This window comes from Colossoma macropomum, unplaced genomic scaffold (assembly GCF_904425465.1).
Source record: "Colossoma macropomum unplaced genomic scaffold, Colossoma_macropomum, whole genome shotgun sequence".
In the NCBI taxonomy this organism is placed as follows: Eukaryota; Metazoa; Chordata; class Actinopteri; order Characiformes; family Serrasalmidae; genus Colossoma; species Colossoma macropomum.
The window spans coordinates 13,885,004-13,903,359 of record NW_023494808.1 but is presented as its reverse complement, the minus strand read 5'-3'; the positions used below and the strand labels follow the sequence as shown (position 1 = coordinate 13,903,359).

The 18,356-nt window shown below is 38.6% G+C and overlaps 1 protein-coding gene across 1 annotated transcript in view; it reads right to left on the bottom strand.

Moving 5' to 3' along the window:
- Window positions 1-1,873: 1,873 nt before the first annotated feature.
- The window catches only part of elfn1b (extracellular leucine-rich repeat and fibronectin type III domain containing 1b), a 106,429-nt gene continuing 89,946 nt past the window's right edge, over window positions 1,874-18,356 (bottom strand). Inside the window, exon 3 of the mRNA XM_036557449.1 lies at window positions 1,874-5,018. Within this exon, the coding sequence (XP_036413342.1) occupies window positions 2,247-4,685 (2,439 nt within the window). The 5' untranslated portion in view covers window positions 4,686-5,018 and the 3' untranslated portion in view covers window positions 1,874-2,246. The remainder of the gene's footprint in view (window positions 5,019-18,356) is intronic.

Sequence of the window (18,356 nt, the reverse complement as noted above, 5' to 3'; positions counted from 1 at the left end):
GCACCCCAATCGTAGAATCAGCCAACTATGTTTTACTTGCTAGGTTACAATATTGCAAGAATTCAAGCTTCCAAAATGACATATAATTACTTCAACATACTGATTTTTAAAGCAACTAGATTAGCCAGCTTGTCACTTGGCTAGCTAACACTACAGTAAAAGTGACTGAGTGCATAAACAGACTTGACCTTTATTTGCTAGTTTTACACTAGCAAAAGAATATAACTTATAATAAGTATAAATTCCTGGAGTAATTATGCTGCGTTTGTCTGGGAAGTGGGTAGTTATGTCATTTTTGACCTATGCGTGTTACGTTAAAAACACATACAAAAAAATTAGCATTGTTAGCAACAAGCTAGCCAGCTAACGTTAGCGATCTGAATGATAAATCAAATTCATGGTGTATTTACCTTCTCGAAACAGCGAACTTAAAGGCCACTGTTTTAGATTTAACCAAGTAACATGTCTGTATGTTAGTTGATCAAAAGCAAATCTGTTTTAAAATGAAAGAAGTGGTTTTTATTACTACTGACAGTGTGAGCAGCCATGTTGAATTGCAACATAATCTGAACACCGTCTCAATTTTCCAAATATTTTCTGTGCTTTTCCCTAGCTGGAGTTTGCAAATTCCTAGGTACAAGCTTTAGTCAAACACAGTGTTAATGTCTGACGTACAAGCTAGCATGCTAACTAGCAGATCCTCACCATTACAACAGGTGAAATGATGCAATCATGCTGCGGCATTTTCCATCGCCAAACTAGAGCCCGTGGAGGCAAACCAAATCTAGTCCATAAACAAAGATTCCTCCGCCATGACAGAAGTGTGCAATGACAGTTGCCTCTTTGTAGTGAGCAGTTCTTCAGAATTTATAGCCCAGTTCCAGCAGTGGAGTCTAAATGGCCTATCAGCATTGCTGTCTGCGAGAAAAGATTTCTCAGGTCGAGAATCGCCAGGGTCAGCAGTTTAGAGCTGGCTCAATAGCCGAAGCAGAGGAGACGCATCTCCGTAAAACTTGTCGTTATACAGAGCTGATCTTGCATGAACTTGGTCTGAAGGTCAGTGGTTTAGAGCATTAGCGAGGAAGAGGTGGCCGGACATGACACTGGCACTTTCATCTCCATTACTCATAAAAATGAATCAGGGATTATAAAAACAAACATTTAACAACAGGGTTAGTCAAAGACACAAAAGAACGATGTGGTTACTGAGAAAGCTAGATTACTCTTTATACATTCATTCTCCTATGTATGATCTGTGTACACTGAGGTTGTGTGTGATCATATGTGTGTCTGAGAGAGAATGTGTGTGTGTGTTTCTGCTTGTGTAAAGTGAGCTTCCCCTGCGGCACTACTTGAAATTTCGAAATGACTTTTGAAACTTGACATGGGGAAGAAATCCAACAGCGTGCATGTGTCTTTGTTTCTGTATGTGTGGGGTTTTTTTTGTGTAATTGAACAGTGCAGATTTAATCCTTAAGGACTTGAGACATTCATTGCAGGTTTGAACATAAACTTTACAAAACGAGCCAAGAAAGCGCCAACTGAAGCTGTTTCCCAAAAGTCACTGTTTTAAAAGCCAACACAAATGTTTCTGTGGCAAATGTAGAACTTTTCTCTACTCAGGTCCCCTTTGAAGAGTTGGAGAACTCTGCAGTGGTCCTTTTGAACAGTCTTTAAAGGTGGGAAATAAAGTATTTAGAAAGTAGCACAGTTTGTTTTTGAAATCTTATATTGTGGCAAACAGTGTTCGGCAGACGTTTCGAGTTAAGTTCTTTGCTCCAAGTGCACAACAGTCAATATACTGTCACAGGACACGGCCATGCGATAACCAAAGATTAATTATAGAATCAATAAGAATAAGTTGATCTTAATAATAATAATACTTAGAAGGAACAATGATGATCATGGCAAGAATAATAATGATAATGATAGTAGTAATAATAATTAATACAATAATAGTCTATTGTTACTTTTCATATATAAAAAGTGTTCTGATTTGAGGTTAATATTGTTAAAAGTTATCTATAATCATTTGGCACATACACTCACTGCGAGATCTACCATATCTTATTTCTTTGTCAAATAGTAAAAATAGCTAGTTTAATGAAGTCAGAATTATAATCTAAGCTATACCTCTAAAAATGAGTGAGTTTTTTGAAATTTAATTATCAAGACTGGCTTCGTTTGGTCCAGAAAGCAAAGTGTAGTTGGTATGACCACACTTGAATCTACTATAAAATGAGTGATCATAATTTCTGTTGCGCAGACACACCCTTCCAGTAGTCAAGGATGTCATGTAGGTCCTCATCTTTGGCAAATTGTACTTTTCTCCTTAACGCGTGACCTGCAGCCATGTACTCCTCCTCATCCCTGTGGCGTTTACGGTGCAGTTTGAATCGTTCCCATAGGCTAAGGGATGGTCGGCAGCTGTACTCTGGGCTGGAGTAACCGCTGAGGTTGTGGTACTGGGGTGAAAGCTGTGAATATGAGAGTTCACGTGGTCGTGAGCGGGTTAGCGGCTCCAAGATGGAGGACTTCCTGCTTCCTGAAACCTCCAAAGATTCCTCTATATGGTGGGGGCCAGGGTACGAGTGCCTGTGCTCACTGTAGTGTCGTATCCTCTCTGCTTCTGCCCGAAGTATTGCTGCAGCAGGGGTGACCGTCAGGATTCCTGATTCATCCAAAGAAGACTTCTCGATGTACTTGGACTCAGATCGGTAAGCACCTTCAGAGCGAAAAGATCGGGGGCTGCGCATGGAGCCACTTGAAGATGTGCTGGCACGCTTCGGTTGAGCTTCCATACTGTGGTGCCTCTGTAAGGGGTGGTGGTAACCTCCTTTATACATTGGAGATAGAAGACCAGTCTTGCCTGGCGGGTGCTCAGAAATAAGAACCAGCTGAGGCTCAGCTGTGGACACAGCTCCAGACTTCACGGCCTGGAAGGACACTGACTCAGATTTGAGCGCATCAATGCAGTTGTTGATGATCTGATTCACTTTGTCGACTTCTTTCGCAATTGTTGATATCTCGGCAACTGATCCCTGGCTGTTGTCAGATGGGGGGACGTTGCATTCCATTCGATCGGATTGCTCCGACCTTACTTCCATGTAATTTCCTTTTGTCGTTTTTGGTGTGTCCGATATCTCCTGCACCTTATACTGGTCTGTTTCACTGGCAGCCGGTAGATACGGCATTCTCTGAACTGCCTCGCCAGTGGACATCATTTGTTTCTGTGACAGCTGTGAGATAGTCCCACCTTCCAGCTCAGCCCCATATTTCATCTCAATCAAATTCCTTTTCATCTTCTCAAGCTTCTTCATCTTTGCCTCATCTTGCTGCTTCCGTTTTCTCAGGCAGTGGTACACCATGCCCAATACTATGACCATTCCAAAGAAGCAGCCCAGTATTGTCATGATATAGTGAGTAGCAGTAGCGTCATTTGGCACACGCTCTCGCATTGTCCTTGGGCTGGTGGAGATGGTCAGGCAGGTATGGTTAAATCTCAAAGAGTTGCGTATGGATGCCACACAATATGTGTAGTCTGTGTGGGATTTAAGGTTCAGCAACTCTATGTCCTCCCTTTGGCTTCTGAGGTTCTGAATGTCTGTGAAGAAGCTGTTGTTGTAAAGGACAAGAATGTACATTTTGCGGAAAGGGTTTGGGATGTGGACTGTGATAACTGCACTTGTGTGTGTCATTTCTTTGAGCTTTATAGTTGGCCGGGCGTCTTGGTCGAAATATGTTGGGCTGATGCTGGTGGGTTCATCTGGAGGTGCTCCCGAAGGGCAGTCATCCAAACCGCAGGGACTCAAATCCGGCAGGATTGTGGGAGTGCCCCCGTCTGAAGATCCAAGGAGGTACGGAGTCACATTTTCATCTGTGCAGACAGTAGAGAGAGCATGGAAAGCATTCCGAAATGTTGGCATCCTGGGGTTCTGGCTTAAGAGGCTGTACCCAGAAAAGCCAGCTGGTGTATCGCATACCATCCTCTCACTTGTTCTGTTGGGGAATGCCGCTAACCAGCGCAAGAATCCCAGTAGCTCGCAGGAGCAACCAAATGGGTTTGAGTAGAGCTCGCATGTGGTTAGCTTTGTTAGACCTCGGAATGTACTTCCATCCAACTGCTGAATCCTGTTCATGGAGAGGTCAATGTTCTCAATGGCTGGACACTCCCAGAAGGCATTAGGTGAGACAGTCTCAATCAGGTTAGCCTGAAGGTACAGGTACTGCAGCCGTCCTAAGCCTCTCAGCATACCCTCAGTCAAGTTCCGTAGCTTGTTGAAACCAATCTGCAGCACCTGCAGATTAAACTGAGCAGAGAACGCCCCATCCTCTATATAGGAGATTTCGTTCTTAGTCAAGTTCAGGTACGTGAGGTTGCTGAAGCGGCTTAGAGCGGAAAAATGGATGCTTCGAATCTTGTTTTCGTTGAGTCGCAGGTCGACGATAGTGCTGTTAATATGTAATGGTATGGCTTCGTATGGTGGCTGGTTCTGGCTGCAGATTGCCAGCCATACAAAACCCTTCTCCCCTTCAATCAGCCAACAATCAGCCTGAGCAACCGGCACCCATGAAATGGAAAAAAATGCAACAGCCACAGCCCACCAGAGTAAGGCACTGGTCACCACCATACCTCCTCCCTTGCCACTTGACTGAGCAGAATGGGATTTCTGTGCTTCATTCATGGCTCACCTAGGTGGTAGCTCAGGTACAGAGGGTAATAACAAGGCTTTAACTGGTGTTGAATATAATGTGGAATTTACAGAGAGGCGTTCATTTGTCAAGCCTGTTGCAGATGGAATGTCCACTTGCAAACGCTATGTCTGATTGGTGCTTTTCAGTGACGACTTAATTTGGTGGAAGCTGGAAGTGACCGTTGGGCTGGACGTTTACACTTCAGGATTTGTTTGTGTGCAGCTTCTGTTGAGATTGAATGTCCCAGCCACTCCATGCAGTGCCCCATAAAGAGCTGGTGGTGAGTTTTCTGATCATTAGCCTCATTTCTGACCTTTTGGATCCTAAAAAGAAAGATGAGAATAATTATAAGACAAAATAAATTAGCATTATTTAATAAACATTATTAAAATAAGGCCATCATTTGTGTAATTTTCCATGCAAATGACCATTAGGTATAACATATTCATTTTTCAGCAGAAAAAAAGCAGAAAACAGAAAATTATATAGAAACCTCAACTAATAAATACAATATCACATTGTTAAGTATTTAGTGTCACTCCTTTATATGACCACATTTTAGGGCCACTGTTAAAAAAATTTAATAATACACTTTGAGAATAAAGTTGTATTTTCTAGAAAATATTATTTTCACAATAAAATCCTAGAATTACGACATTAAAGTGGGATATTACCAGGGAAAGTCTCAACATTTTGCAAAAGGAAGGTAGCACCTCCTTGTGTTAAAGTGAGGGACGTTGAGGAGTTGTTAAAGTTATGCTTTCGTGTCAGTTTCATCAATAAAGAAATACTCCCTGTCTCTCCTGCCACATCAGCAAAAGATTTTTATTAGTATAAGAAACGGTTGAAACGGCTGAGTAAGGAACTGTTTATTTAGAAGAAAGAACCAGACAGACTTGGAGGAAACTGTCTGTTTTGTTGAAGGAGAACTCAGGCAGGCAGTGGCTATCGGTGGTTACATTTCCGTGCAATCCGTGCATTCAAAAAGGGCATGTAGTTTCACGGGAGACAATGAGAACAATAATCAAAATGATCGATCGCGAAGGAGTCACCACTCCAGCAACCGAGGCCCCAACACGTTATGGTAGCCCCCCTATAATTAGCCCACTTTATCCTCCAAATTTTTGTAACTTCACAACTTTATTATCGAAATATATTTCAATTTTATTCTTGAAATTTCATGACTTCTTTCTCAAAATATTATGACTTTATTTCAAAAATATGATTTTATTCTTGAAATATTATGACTTTATTCACAAAGTCTATTTTTTTTAACAGTGTCCCTAAAACACCGTCATACATTTACCTTAATTACCATTATTTTCAAGAAGACTTGCTTTCAGTTTTTCAAGGAAATCAGCAGGGATATTCTTCCACACCATCAAAGGTCTTAGAAGTTGGTTGCATTTATCTGCAAGCCGAATTTCTGTCTAATCTACTTGGAAATTTTGACTGGAAATTAAAAAAATATTAAAATGGTCTCTAAATTTTGCACAGTACAGTAACTTTCCCTCATATTTTACCTGAAATATTGACAATCTCTACTTCGGGAATACATGGTTAACTTGCATGCATGCTTAACAACTTCCTATACAAAGGTGAAAAAGCTTTTTAAAGACAAATTTTGTTTAGCTGACTCTACGTTTCTTATGTACACAGTCATTATAGTTGCTTCCCTGCTCTGAACCAAAAATAGCCTAGATCAAGCACTACCACCCCCCCTTCCCAACACACACACAGGCCAATTACTGTCTGACAGCACACAGGAAACAGCTTAGCCACTCATCCTGATAACATGCACACACTTCACAGAAGACTCTGCACGTACATCTTGGCACCTTATTAGCTCTGAAGGCCTTTTTGAATCTGCTAATGAAGGCAAACGCTCAAATACTTTTATCTAATTAATTAATCGGTGACCCAAATCAAAACAGGGCTAGGAAAAAGCAGTCGTGAGTAGGTCCTCAACTAGCCATTTGGAACTGGGGCAGTGAACATAGTTTGACACTCTTTTTGTGTTTGTTTCATAGTATCCACCTTATTTGTATGCTCCATGATTTGGGTGACTTGTGGACAGAACTTCTGTCAAAGCTTAAACAAATAAAATGTGCTAATTTTTGCTGGAATACATAAATGCTTGTGTGCTGATGTTTGTATTTGATCTATCAACAGAGAAGCCTGAACCTGCATAAGAACACTAACTTCAGTTCTTGTATGCAGCTCAAACAAGGTCTAAGATCTAGCACAAACACATAAATTAAGCTCTGAAAAAAAAATATATATATTTATGGTTTGCTGTTTTTCTTGCCATTATTCTTCCCAGTAAAATGCAGAGGTCACATTAGCATATTAGCACATAAGCACCTTAGCACCTGTTTTTTTCATGTGAATTCTATATTATGACTGAAATATCTCTTTGGGTATAGATGTGCCGTTGTACTGTTTTCAGCAAAGTCAAAGAAACCTTGCTTATTTGTTCAAATTTAAAGAAGTAGCTTTACTGAGTCAAGAGAAAAAGAAACACTTTTAAATATGATGTCTTTGCCCTGCTGTAAGTCACTCTGTAAAGCCTGAAATAATACTTTGAAAGTCAGACGTGTCGGGTCGGTCCGGCTTGATGTTTAGGCCTCAAATGCACAATCAACGTTATATGAAGATATATCGGCAATTCATGTTCACTCAGGACTTGTCACCAACCAAGTTTTGAGTTCTTTTTGAATGCTCTTTCAACACGTGTGTCACCATCAGATTCATCCCCTGGGGGAAGGGGTCCAAAGCACAACTGACATTACAAAATGTTCTTCTGCAGTTGCGTGTGATTACACATTTCCACCAGAGAGGTCAGCAAATTTCCCAATTCTTATATAGTGTAGCTTTAAGTTATCACTTTATGTCTGAGGTGTTCTGGGACACTGCACAGTCACTACAGCCATGTAAAGCTGACAGTATGCAGTGAAAACCTCTCAAGAAAGCACACTGCTTTTAGAAGACATATGAATCTGGCATTGTAATCATGCCTAGAAAAAGCCTAGTTGTTATTGAAATCTGTAACCACATACAATGCAACCACATGAAAATGCTGCTAAAAGACTCTCTTTATCTGGTTATTGCTTTATATTCTTGGTAACAGGATATATTCTACTCTCACCAGAGAAAGCTGAGCAGGTTAGCACACAGCTAACCTGCAACTCCAGTAATAGAAGACTGAAAAGTTCAAGGCTTTTTAAAGGTAGGGACATTTTTAGTTGGTCTGACCTCTTATAAAGAGTGCATTTAACAAGGGCTTTGTAGACAGCATGGGGATACAGGGGGTGGGGGGTAAAGTATGTGAGGACTGTTTCTGTGTAAATCATTCATGATGTTCATCTGACAGTCTGTTTTCACTTCACAGCATGAATGAAGCACACACACATACACAAAGCACTGCCAAAGAGGGGTGTGTACACTCGTTCTACTTCCATGGCTGAACCTGGTAACCTATTAAAAGGCTTGTAACAGAAATACCTTATACTGTTGTGTTTTTGGTGATATTGACTGTAATCTGTAATTTTACTAAATGGCATATATGGCCTTTAAAATTACAGTGACATAACTACTGGGTGGGCGGGGGGGCAATCTCAATCCCAACTACTAAATCAACTAGTTTACCAAATTCAGTTGACTATTGGGTTCATTTTCACGAGCCACACCCAGAAGTGATTACTGCCAGACCTGTTGGATCTAAACATCCCTTAAATAGAACCTATCTGGCAATGTGAAGCAGCTAGATAATCTCAATAAGCAGCACATGATGCCACATTCTAAAGAGATTCAAATACAGATGCAAAACAAAGTCATTGAAATCCACCAGTGTGGAAAGGGTTACAAAGCCATTGCTAAGGCTCTGGGACTCCAGCCAACCACAGTGAGAGCCATTATCCACAAATGGAGAAAACCTGGAACAGTGGTGAACCTTCTCAGGGGTGGCCGGCCTACTAAAATTTCACCAAGAGCGCATCGATGATTTATTCAGGAGGTCACCAAAGAATCCAAACAAACATCTAAAGAACTGCAGGCCTCGCTTGCCTCAGTTAAGGTCAGTGTACTCGATTCCGCAATAAGAAAAACACTGGGCATCCATGGGACAGCTGTAAAGTGCAAATCCCCGCTGATCAAAAAGAGCACAAAGACTCGTCTCACATTTGCCAAAAACATCTAGATGATCCCTAAGACTTTTAGTGAGATGGTTCGGGGCTGCTTTGCCTCTGCAGGACCTGGATGACTTGTCATAATAGATGGAACCATTAATTCTGCTCTCTGTCAGAAAATCCTGAAGGAGAATATCTCTCCGTTGGTTTTTGACCTAAAGTTCAAGCGCGGTTGGGTTATGCAGCTGGACAATGATCCAAAGCTCACAAGCAAGTCCACCTCTGAATGGCCCAAAAGAAACAAAATTAAGGTTTTGGAATGTCCGAGTCAAAGTCTTGATTTGAATCCCACTGAGATACTGTGGAAAGAATTAAAACAATTCTGCAGAGAAAAGTGGGCCAAAGCGATGTAGACGACTCATCGCAAGTTATCGCAAACGTTTGATTGCAGTTATTACTGTTATTACCAGTTATTAGATTTAGGAACAGTTACTTTTTCACATGGGTGATGCAGGTTTTGAATAAATCTTTATTCTCAATAAATGGAATAAACATTTAAAATGCAATTTGTGTTTCCTCATGTCTTATACCAAATTAGTTGGATGATCTGAAACATTTAAATGTGGCAAATTAACAAAAACAGAAAAAATCTGTACTTTTTCACAGCACTGTACTCAGTCAATTGTATACCCATGACTGATCCAAATTATAAACAACATACCTCATCAGTTAGTAGTGATCAAAATTAAAATCTTTGACCAAAACTGAGAACAAAATTCAAGACACATTCAGCCAAAACCCAAAAGAAATTCCTAAAAGACATTGAGTTACGCAGTATTATTTTACCATTACCATTAAGTGTTAGATTTTGACAGTTTACTGTAGACCTATTTAATATTTTGCTTTTTTGGCCAGAGTTTTTGGCCTTCTTTTCTCTTTCAGTCAAAAACCTGAAAATTTACGGGGGCTAAAATTTCAGTGCATCCCTACCAGTTAGCTTTTATTAATCTCTCTCTTATTCATAATGCGTCTAATCTATGGTAACCAGTTTCAGACGGATCCTTCACAACCTGCAACACAATGTATTCATTATTTAAAATCTTGAACAGGTTGTCATTTAGTTTAATGTTATTTGCTAGTGGATGGAGTCGTACACCTTGAGAGCATTGGAGATATAACAATAGGAAGTAAGCAAGCAAATTACATTGCCAATTTTTTATTCATTGGAAGTCATTTTTGTGTAGGGGGCACATTAATTAATGTGGCCCACAAGGTCCTAGTTACACCACTGGAGGTGTAATTATTTGTGTAAAAGACAATACACAGTTTCCCTCTATGAATCACGACACACTCTTGCTGCCAACTTCTGCTTAGGACCCCTTTAAACATGAAACCCTTGTGCTGGCGCTAATATGAGACCATGTCTAAACCATGAAATCATTCATTAGTAAATCCTGAACTGAAGAAAGTGTGCACAGCCTGATGGCACTGTTACAAAAGCAAAGTCTAGGCTGGAAAAACGTTTATGTTTCCTGACATTTCAGAATGACACGCTTCATTTCTATGAATCACATAATAGTGGATTTGGCATGCATTAGTGAGGGACGACGCAACCCACTTGCAAAAGCTAGCAATTGCACTTGTTTCTAAGAATATTAAGTGTAACCTTGCTAGCAATGTGACGAAGCTTAGTGTGTCTTTGCTATGCTGGTACTTTTACAGTTCGTAGGAGTTTCAGAGTAGTTACTTGCCAGCTAGTAGTGTCATGGGGCCAGACGTGATCTTGTAATGAGAAGGTCTGGAGGCAACCATGAGAAATTTTGAGCTAAATGTGGCTGAGGATGTGGACTTATTGGGCTGAGAACAAACTGAGTCTGGAATTTCAAAGCTCATCTAATGCTTCTTGAAGACGAAGCTCACAGTAAGAGGCGGTGATGAGTGCAACAGACAACAATAGACTACCTGTTGTTAACCCGTGGATGTAGCATAAATTAGCATGGCTGAAAAGTCAAATCAAGCATGTTGTATGTGTGGTCAATGCTGGAGTGGGTAATCGAGAAAATTGGGCAATTTTCTTTTGGGTCCGTAGGTTTTGGGCTGGCTACTGTGAGCTAATGTATAAACTCAGGCTTAGAAACTTACTGTTACTTTCAAGTGTATGTCTGTAGTAATTAAGTCATTAAACCAGCTGCTAAAAACAAGGTAGTTAATTATATGATAACATTAGGTACAATATTAATGTATTTACAGTATTTATTAACCTTGACCGTTAACTAAAAATAGAATTACTGATGTAGCTCTTAGGTTAGTGAATAAACTAGCACAATGCTAACCAGCAAATTGAGATTATTTGTTTTGGCTTCCAATTTTATACCACTTTGTGATGGAAATTTGTTGGTCACTACCTTAATCTGGGTTAGTATGTGCTTCTCAGAAATGCTAATGTCAATAAACTGGACACATGGATATCAAGTGCACAATAGCCAGCTAGTTAACATCAGCTAACAACAGCTAGTTAGGAGTACAAAAGACGTTTGATGACTATTTATGTACCTGTTTTCTTGCTTATGTACTTTTGAAAGAATGATTAAAGCAGTTGCTTCATATTTACTCAATTTTCCACCATTTTAGTCATAGCCAGGCCTCATTCACAGACTAGGCCTCCCCCATCTAATGCTAACAAAGTGGGAGAGTGAATGCTAACATGTTTGCTCCAAAGCCCTTAAAGCTCCAATGCATGTTTTCAAATTGCTGCTAATGCAACACGCTTGGAGGAGAATGCTAACTGCCAGTTCTGTTATGTCAGCTAACAGATGCCCGTGTTAGCTAATTCATTCTCTTTTAATTTTATCTAAAAGATAATTAGTTTTGCTCACAATTTTGGCGAAACATTCAACCTTGCTGCCTAACTCCAGCTGCACCAAGGCCAAACATGATAACTGCCACTCAAGATTCAAGAATAACCTGAACAGTGAATGCTAAACCCCATATTTGGCAGTGTTTTCTTAGCTTTTTCTCTATAGTGTCTACTTGTGAGAGCAACTGGACAATTAGCGTGGCTGTGAAGGCAGCAGTAGCCACCGTGGGAGTTTCATACACACCCCATAAACAGTACACCCCCCCAAATGACTCAGTTAAACAGTCAAGTTCCATAATCCAACTCTATGTGGACTTAACCAGTTAGAAAACAAACCAAAGCGCTTTGAACGATGAAAAGGCTTTGAACAATAAGTCCCAAATAGTGTGTGTACAAGTTTGTGCGCAGAGATGATTGTGTAATTGCCATTGTGGAATGTGGGGGCGTTCAGTGACACATAATTGGACCAAGTTTGCCCAATCCAGCAAACTGAGACGCACATACACATAAACAGAGTAAATTTGTTCCTGGCAAGCATTAGAAACACCGAGGGGAAAATCTGTTTTAGTGCCAATCCATCTCACTCACTCCTCATCTGACTGAGGGAGACAGCAACAGAGGAATAATCACAATAATGTCTGTCACATGATGTTCTGCAGAAGCTAGAGAAGTGGCGAGATCTGTGCGAAGCACAAGCGGTTCAGAGGGACCTCCGAGTCCATAGAGACGGTCTCCATGGTGACTGTGGTGCCAACGATAGGCCGCGCTACCCAGAGCAGCCTTTCATTCACACACTTATGGTATTCAAGACCATCCACATTATAAGACACGCTGTTCTACCAGCAAGGCAAACAGCAGTTAGAAACTGGACCAGCAAATACTCTTAAACTAAAGGTACTTAGAATCTGAACCAGTCTTTCAATAATTAAATAATGTCTGATCACCCCTCATCCCTCGACTGGTCATCCCGGAATGGTACTATGCACTAGAACCTTTAGTCTATGTATCTCTCTATAATTAAACAATTTTAAATTCATCTTTAAGCACTCAAAAATTACAATTTTTCCAATATTTGTAGAAAAGGCTACTGAACTTTATTCATGGTGCACTACCCTGCCCACTCTTTCTTCAAAGCATTTCAGAATAAAAGTCCTTTGTTGTCGGTTGTGGCAGATGACATTTGAGGAAATCAGTATTTGTGGACAAATGTGTTTCAGTGATTTGAATACCTTTAAAGAGACCCCGTTTCTCAACGTTATTATTTTAGAGATTTCAAGTATAAAATCATCACAAACTGTTTTTTTTTTTTAATTTTATATGACTAAGTTATTGTTACCCTTGTTAAAAGTTGAATCTGGACCGTCACACCACCTGACATTTTTAGACTTTCACTTTTTTGGCGTATTTAGTCAAGTATTTAATAGACCCAAAAAATGCAGGTGATGTCATTGACCCATTTACATTTGTGTACGTAGTCATGCAGTCACCTGTGTTTGCTGTCATTATACACGTCATTATGTTTGTTGTTGTTTGTGTGTGGAAGAAAGTGTGTGTGTGTGAGAGAGAGAGAGAGAGAGAGAGAGAGAGAAAGAGTGAACATATTCTAGATGAGTTCTGAACACCGTCACAGAGAAAGTGTCAATTCTGTTTTCTTGCCAACGTTGCGAGAGCTGCATAAATTTGCACATCTTGCTTCTGCGTGGAGTTATTTTTGCACCTGGCAAGCAAAGTTGATCATGAAACGAGAGCAGGAGAAGATGCAAGCTTTACACTTTACTCAATGAGGAGATGATGTTTTAGAATGGCTCATAAAGACTTATGATATTTCTATGACATAGAATCGGGAAAGGTACAGCCGTACGTAAAAGTTTGAATGACGTTGAGTTTCTAAGTGGAAATAAGTTAACAAACCTTCTACAGAGAACAACTAAACTATGGCATTTTCCTGCAAATTTTAGAGCACAATTATTTATTTATTTGCTGATTTTACCATTCTGGAAAAATCAAGTATAAAATATGTTAGAATGTTTACATTTTGTTTTATTTTTTGCAAATATGTCAAATTCAGCAAATAAACAATAAGTCTGAATTAAAGTGCACTGTAGAGGATGTGTTATTTATTTTCAAGTAGAGAATTCATAAAACATTGAAGTTGACCAGGGTGCCAAAACTTTTGCACACAACTCTACATACTCTAATTTATCCTCTACAAAATTATTCTTGAGGAAGTATATCAATTCAGTGATATTGAGCCAAATATTTTTTCTGTTCTTTCAGCTTTGGCCATTAGGAATTGCTGACATTGTTAGAATTATATAATATGTTAATATTATATACTGATGCTATGAACATTCCTGCCCTACTGATGCTATAGTCTATAAACATTATATTACAGAGTTCTGTTAATCTGTGCTATGTCTCTATCAAGCTTGGGTTATGTTCATGAAAAATTCATAATGGCTAAAAATGCTTACAATGTTTTTTTCTTTTGGGTTGTTTTTTTGGTGCAAATAGGGTTTTTTCTTGTAATGTACAGATATACAGTTCACCACTAAGGTGGAATATGTAGGAAAATGCCATTTATTTTGTTATTCCTTTTCTCCCACAACACTAAAGAAGACTTCTACCATTTTTTATACAATATCTGCATAATTAAATGGTTAAATCTACAAACCCAATTCCAAAAATGTTGAGACAGTGTGTGAAAAACCAATAAAAAGCATTAAATAAATTCTGTTTGACCTGTATTCAACTGAAAACATAAAATAATTGGTGTTTTACTTTATGAACTGTGTTGTTTTTTGTTGAATATATGCACATCCAAATATGATGCCTGCAACACATTCTAAATAATTGGGATAGGAGCATGTTTACCACTGTGTTACATCACCTTTCCTTTTAAACAACACATAATTGTTTGGGCACTGAAGACACCAATTTACCCAGTTTGAAAGCAGAATATAAAGAATGGGGCCTTCGTTGGACGTCACTGAAAAAGACGGCGTCTAAAAGGCAGCATATCGCTGCTGTCGGACCAAAACCTTGTATCTCCATTTTTGTCAGTTTTTTTGTTTTTAACATAATTTGAAAATGCCTACTGTCCTTTATTTTGTGTGTAAGTTTCATGAAGAATAGATGAAAAGAAACAGCCCAAAATGACTTGGAAAAAAGTCTGGTTCCATTGACTTACAGTAAAAGTGAAGTCCTTTTTTTCTCCTGTAAAGTTACCATTTTGGAGATATGAGGTTTTCTTCTGACAGCAGCATATGTTGCTCCAAAATGTTTGTACATCTTTCAGCATCAATGGTGCTTTCACCATTTATTTATAGTGAGTTATAATACATCACTACACTACATTACTACACACTATTATCTCCACATGCCATGACAGACCCTGACAGAACTTTATGCTGGTAACACTTGGTCTTTTACTTATTTTGCCCAGATAACACAATGTTAATTGTTTTTCCATTAACAATCTGAAAGGTGGACTTATTATGATCACCCTTATCAAAAAGAATGAAGTTGATAAGACAAAGCATTAAATATATTGTTACTGCTTTTGGTTAAATACAGGTCAAAGTGGACAAATCATTGTGTTCTGATTTAATTTGCATGTTACATATTGTCCCAACTTTTTTGGAATGGGGTTTGTAAATAAAGTCACTCAGTGTGGTTTGATGTGACCCCTTCCTCAAGGGGATGAATCTGATTGCAAGTGCATTGTAAGAGTATTCAAAGAGAACTTAGTCAAGACTTGGTGAAGGACGTGCCTTCTGAGAAGTGAATTATCTGTTGCTATTGTCATCATATCTTCTTCAGTGTAATGTTGATTTTGCGTTTGAGGCCTAAACATCGAGCTGGGCCTTCGTTTTGAACCTGTGCACGTGATGTTAAAATAAAAGCGTATGATGTGGTCCTGCCAAATCTGACCCATCGCATGTGAATGCACACCATGTTTCAGCCTTAGTTTCGTTTTTTTCTCTCCTGATGCAACTTCTTTCAATTTGTGCTGCTCTTGATTACAAGAACTATTACGTTAAGAATTATAAACTTGACGTCTTGCAAAAGTCTAAAATGATGACAAGCAAAACAGCACAAATTGTCAGAAGGTATGTTTTCCGTTAATAAAATGGCAAAACTATTTATCATAATTTATTTTTCTTCCTTCTATGAACTGACAGTGTTGCAGTCTTCAGCAAGAGGATGCGTCCAAGCTCTAAATTCACAAAGGATTGCTTCATTACACAGTGAAATTGCAATGCTCCAGTAGTGTATGAATTTGCATTAATGTATGCTAAATAAATAAACAAATTAATAAGATTTATTATATCTCAGGTATGCATGAATGCCAGGAACATCCCACTGAAAATTCCCTTTTATACCCACACAGTTGCCTGCAGGTACTAGCAGAAAAGCAGTCAACTGGGCCCACATAGAGGTAGTTTCACATGTATTACTGGTCCAAAGGAAAAAGTGGATGGGGAATTAAAGAGTAATTCCGCCAATATTTCAAACCTTTCTGTATAATTCAATCTTTGAGATGGAAACAAAGTCATTCAGAGTGGTTTGATGTGAAATGGTTCATTGTAGTAAAACCTACTGAGTTCTTTACAGTGGTACTGATAGGAACCATATGTCACAATGTCTACAACACAAATGTAGCCATTTTATTTATTATCCAAAACCACCAGTGAACCTAGACGAGTCTTCTGAAATTTTCTATGATTTATATGATGGTAAAATAGTGGTATATCTGAAAAAATAAGTTTTATTTTGGGGACTATTTTGCCTCAGAACATCATACATGTACCATGAATAGTTTAAAAAATATATTTTAGGCCAAAACATGAATAAATAAAGTAAATACTCTGCAACATGTGATTACTGTGGTGTGCAAAAGTTACCATTTTTGTTAATTTTGTAATTTTGAGTGCAAATAAGTTAGTATATCCTCTATAAAGAACAAATTTAAATTTGCCATTTTTCTACACATTGTAATGTGTTTAACACACTGGAAAAAAACATAACACATAAAATGTGCCATAACTTTTGCTCAGGCCACATTTTACAAACAAAAAATTAGGTTCTTCAATGGTCCTTCTTTAAATATTCAGTGGTTCTATCTAGAACCATGAGTTTTATATAGAACCATTTTGTGCTTGAATGGTTCTTTGCAATGAAAATGTTCTTCTGATTGATGGAAAATGTGTTCTATATAGCACCAAAAATGGTTCTACTATTATAACAATGTCAAGCTTGTAACAATAGTTAATTTTCAAGGGGGGGTTTATATAGAACCATACCCAACACATTCTCCATCAATCTGAAGATCAATTTCACCATGAAAAGAACAGTTTAAGCATGCAAAGGGTTCTTTGAGTGTTCATGGTCTTATACAGAACCACTGTCTTTACTAAAGAACCTCTGAGGAACCACCCTTTTTTTAAGAGTTTATGTTTATTTTTTCCAGTATGCTAAAATCAGCATTTGACCAGGGGTGCCCAAACCTTTGCACACGGCTGTATATTACGTTTTGTGGTACAGTTGACTGTGGAGTTACAGTTGTTTTACTATTATTTCCTTCTAAGGTGGTACGGAAAAATTACCGTAAAACTAATGCACTTAGTAGCCAGTGATTTACTGCAGTTTCACAAATGTTTTCAAATATTTTGCTTCACTGTTTTGCAATGCAAGAGAACTCGCATGTTAGAAATGCCATCCATCCTCTTTAAGCTGCAGTGAAAGGCTCATGATTGCTTTGCAGCTTTGCAATAACATCTCCACTGACCCAAAAAAGGCACTGCAGACTCTATAGAGGTGGTCATGCTAAGACTTAAGTAAACTTTTAACTGGTATACTGCATACTACTGCTTATAGTCTTCTCTTCTTCTTCTTCTTCTTCTTTTTCTTCTTCTTCTTCTTCTTCTTCTTTTTCTTCTTCTTCTTCTTCTTTTTCTTCTTCTTCTTCTTCTTCTTATTATTATTATTATTAATAGTATTATTATTACTATTATTATTGTTATTATTAAAGCTTTCCTAAATATGTGCAGACACTTACAATCAGTTGCGAACCATTACTATAAGAGCTAGGCCTTCAGTTTGGGCTGTAAACATTGAAACTCCGTCAAAAAAGAGGAAAAACAACCACGGTAGTGCCACAACTCAGTAAGGTGTGGGAATGAGATAATCGAATCCAGACCACAGCTTAGTAAGCTGTGGGCATGGGATAAATAAGTTGTGGCCTCGACTTCATAACATGTGGGAACAACATAATTAAGCTGCGGTCAAAATTTAGTAAGATGTTGGAACAAAAAAATTAAATTGTGGCCATGACTTAGTAAGGTGTGGCAGCAAGATAGTTAAGTTGTGGTCATGACTTAGAAAGGTGTAGGAACAAGATAGTTAAGTTGCAATAATTAAGTCATAGCCACAAATTAGTAAGGCATGGGAACAAGCTAGCTAAGTTGTGATAATTAAGTCATGGCCACAAATTAGTAAGGCGTGGGATCAAGATGGTTAAGTTGTGATAGTTAAGTCATGGCCACAAAATAAAAGTAAGGCGTGGGAATGAGGTAGTTATGTTGTGACAGTTAAGTCATGGACATAACTTTAGTCAGACCCACAACTTAGTAAGGTGAGCGAATTAGATAATTAAATTGTGGCCACGACTTAGT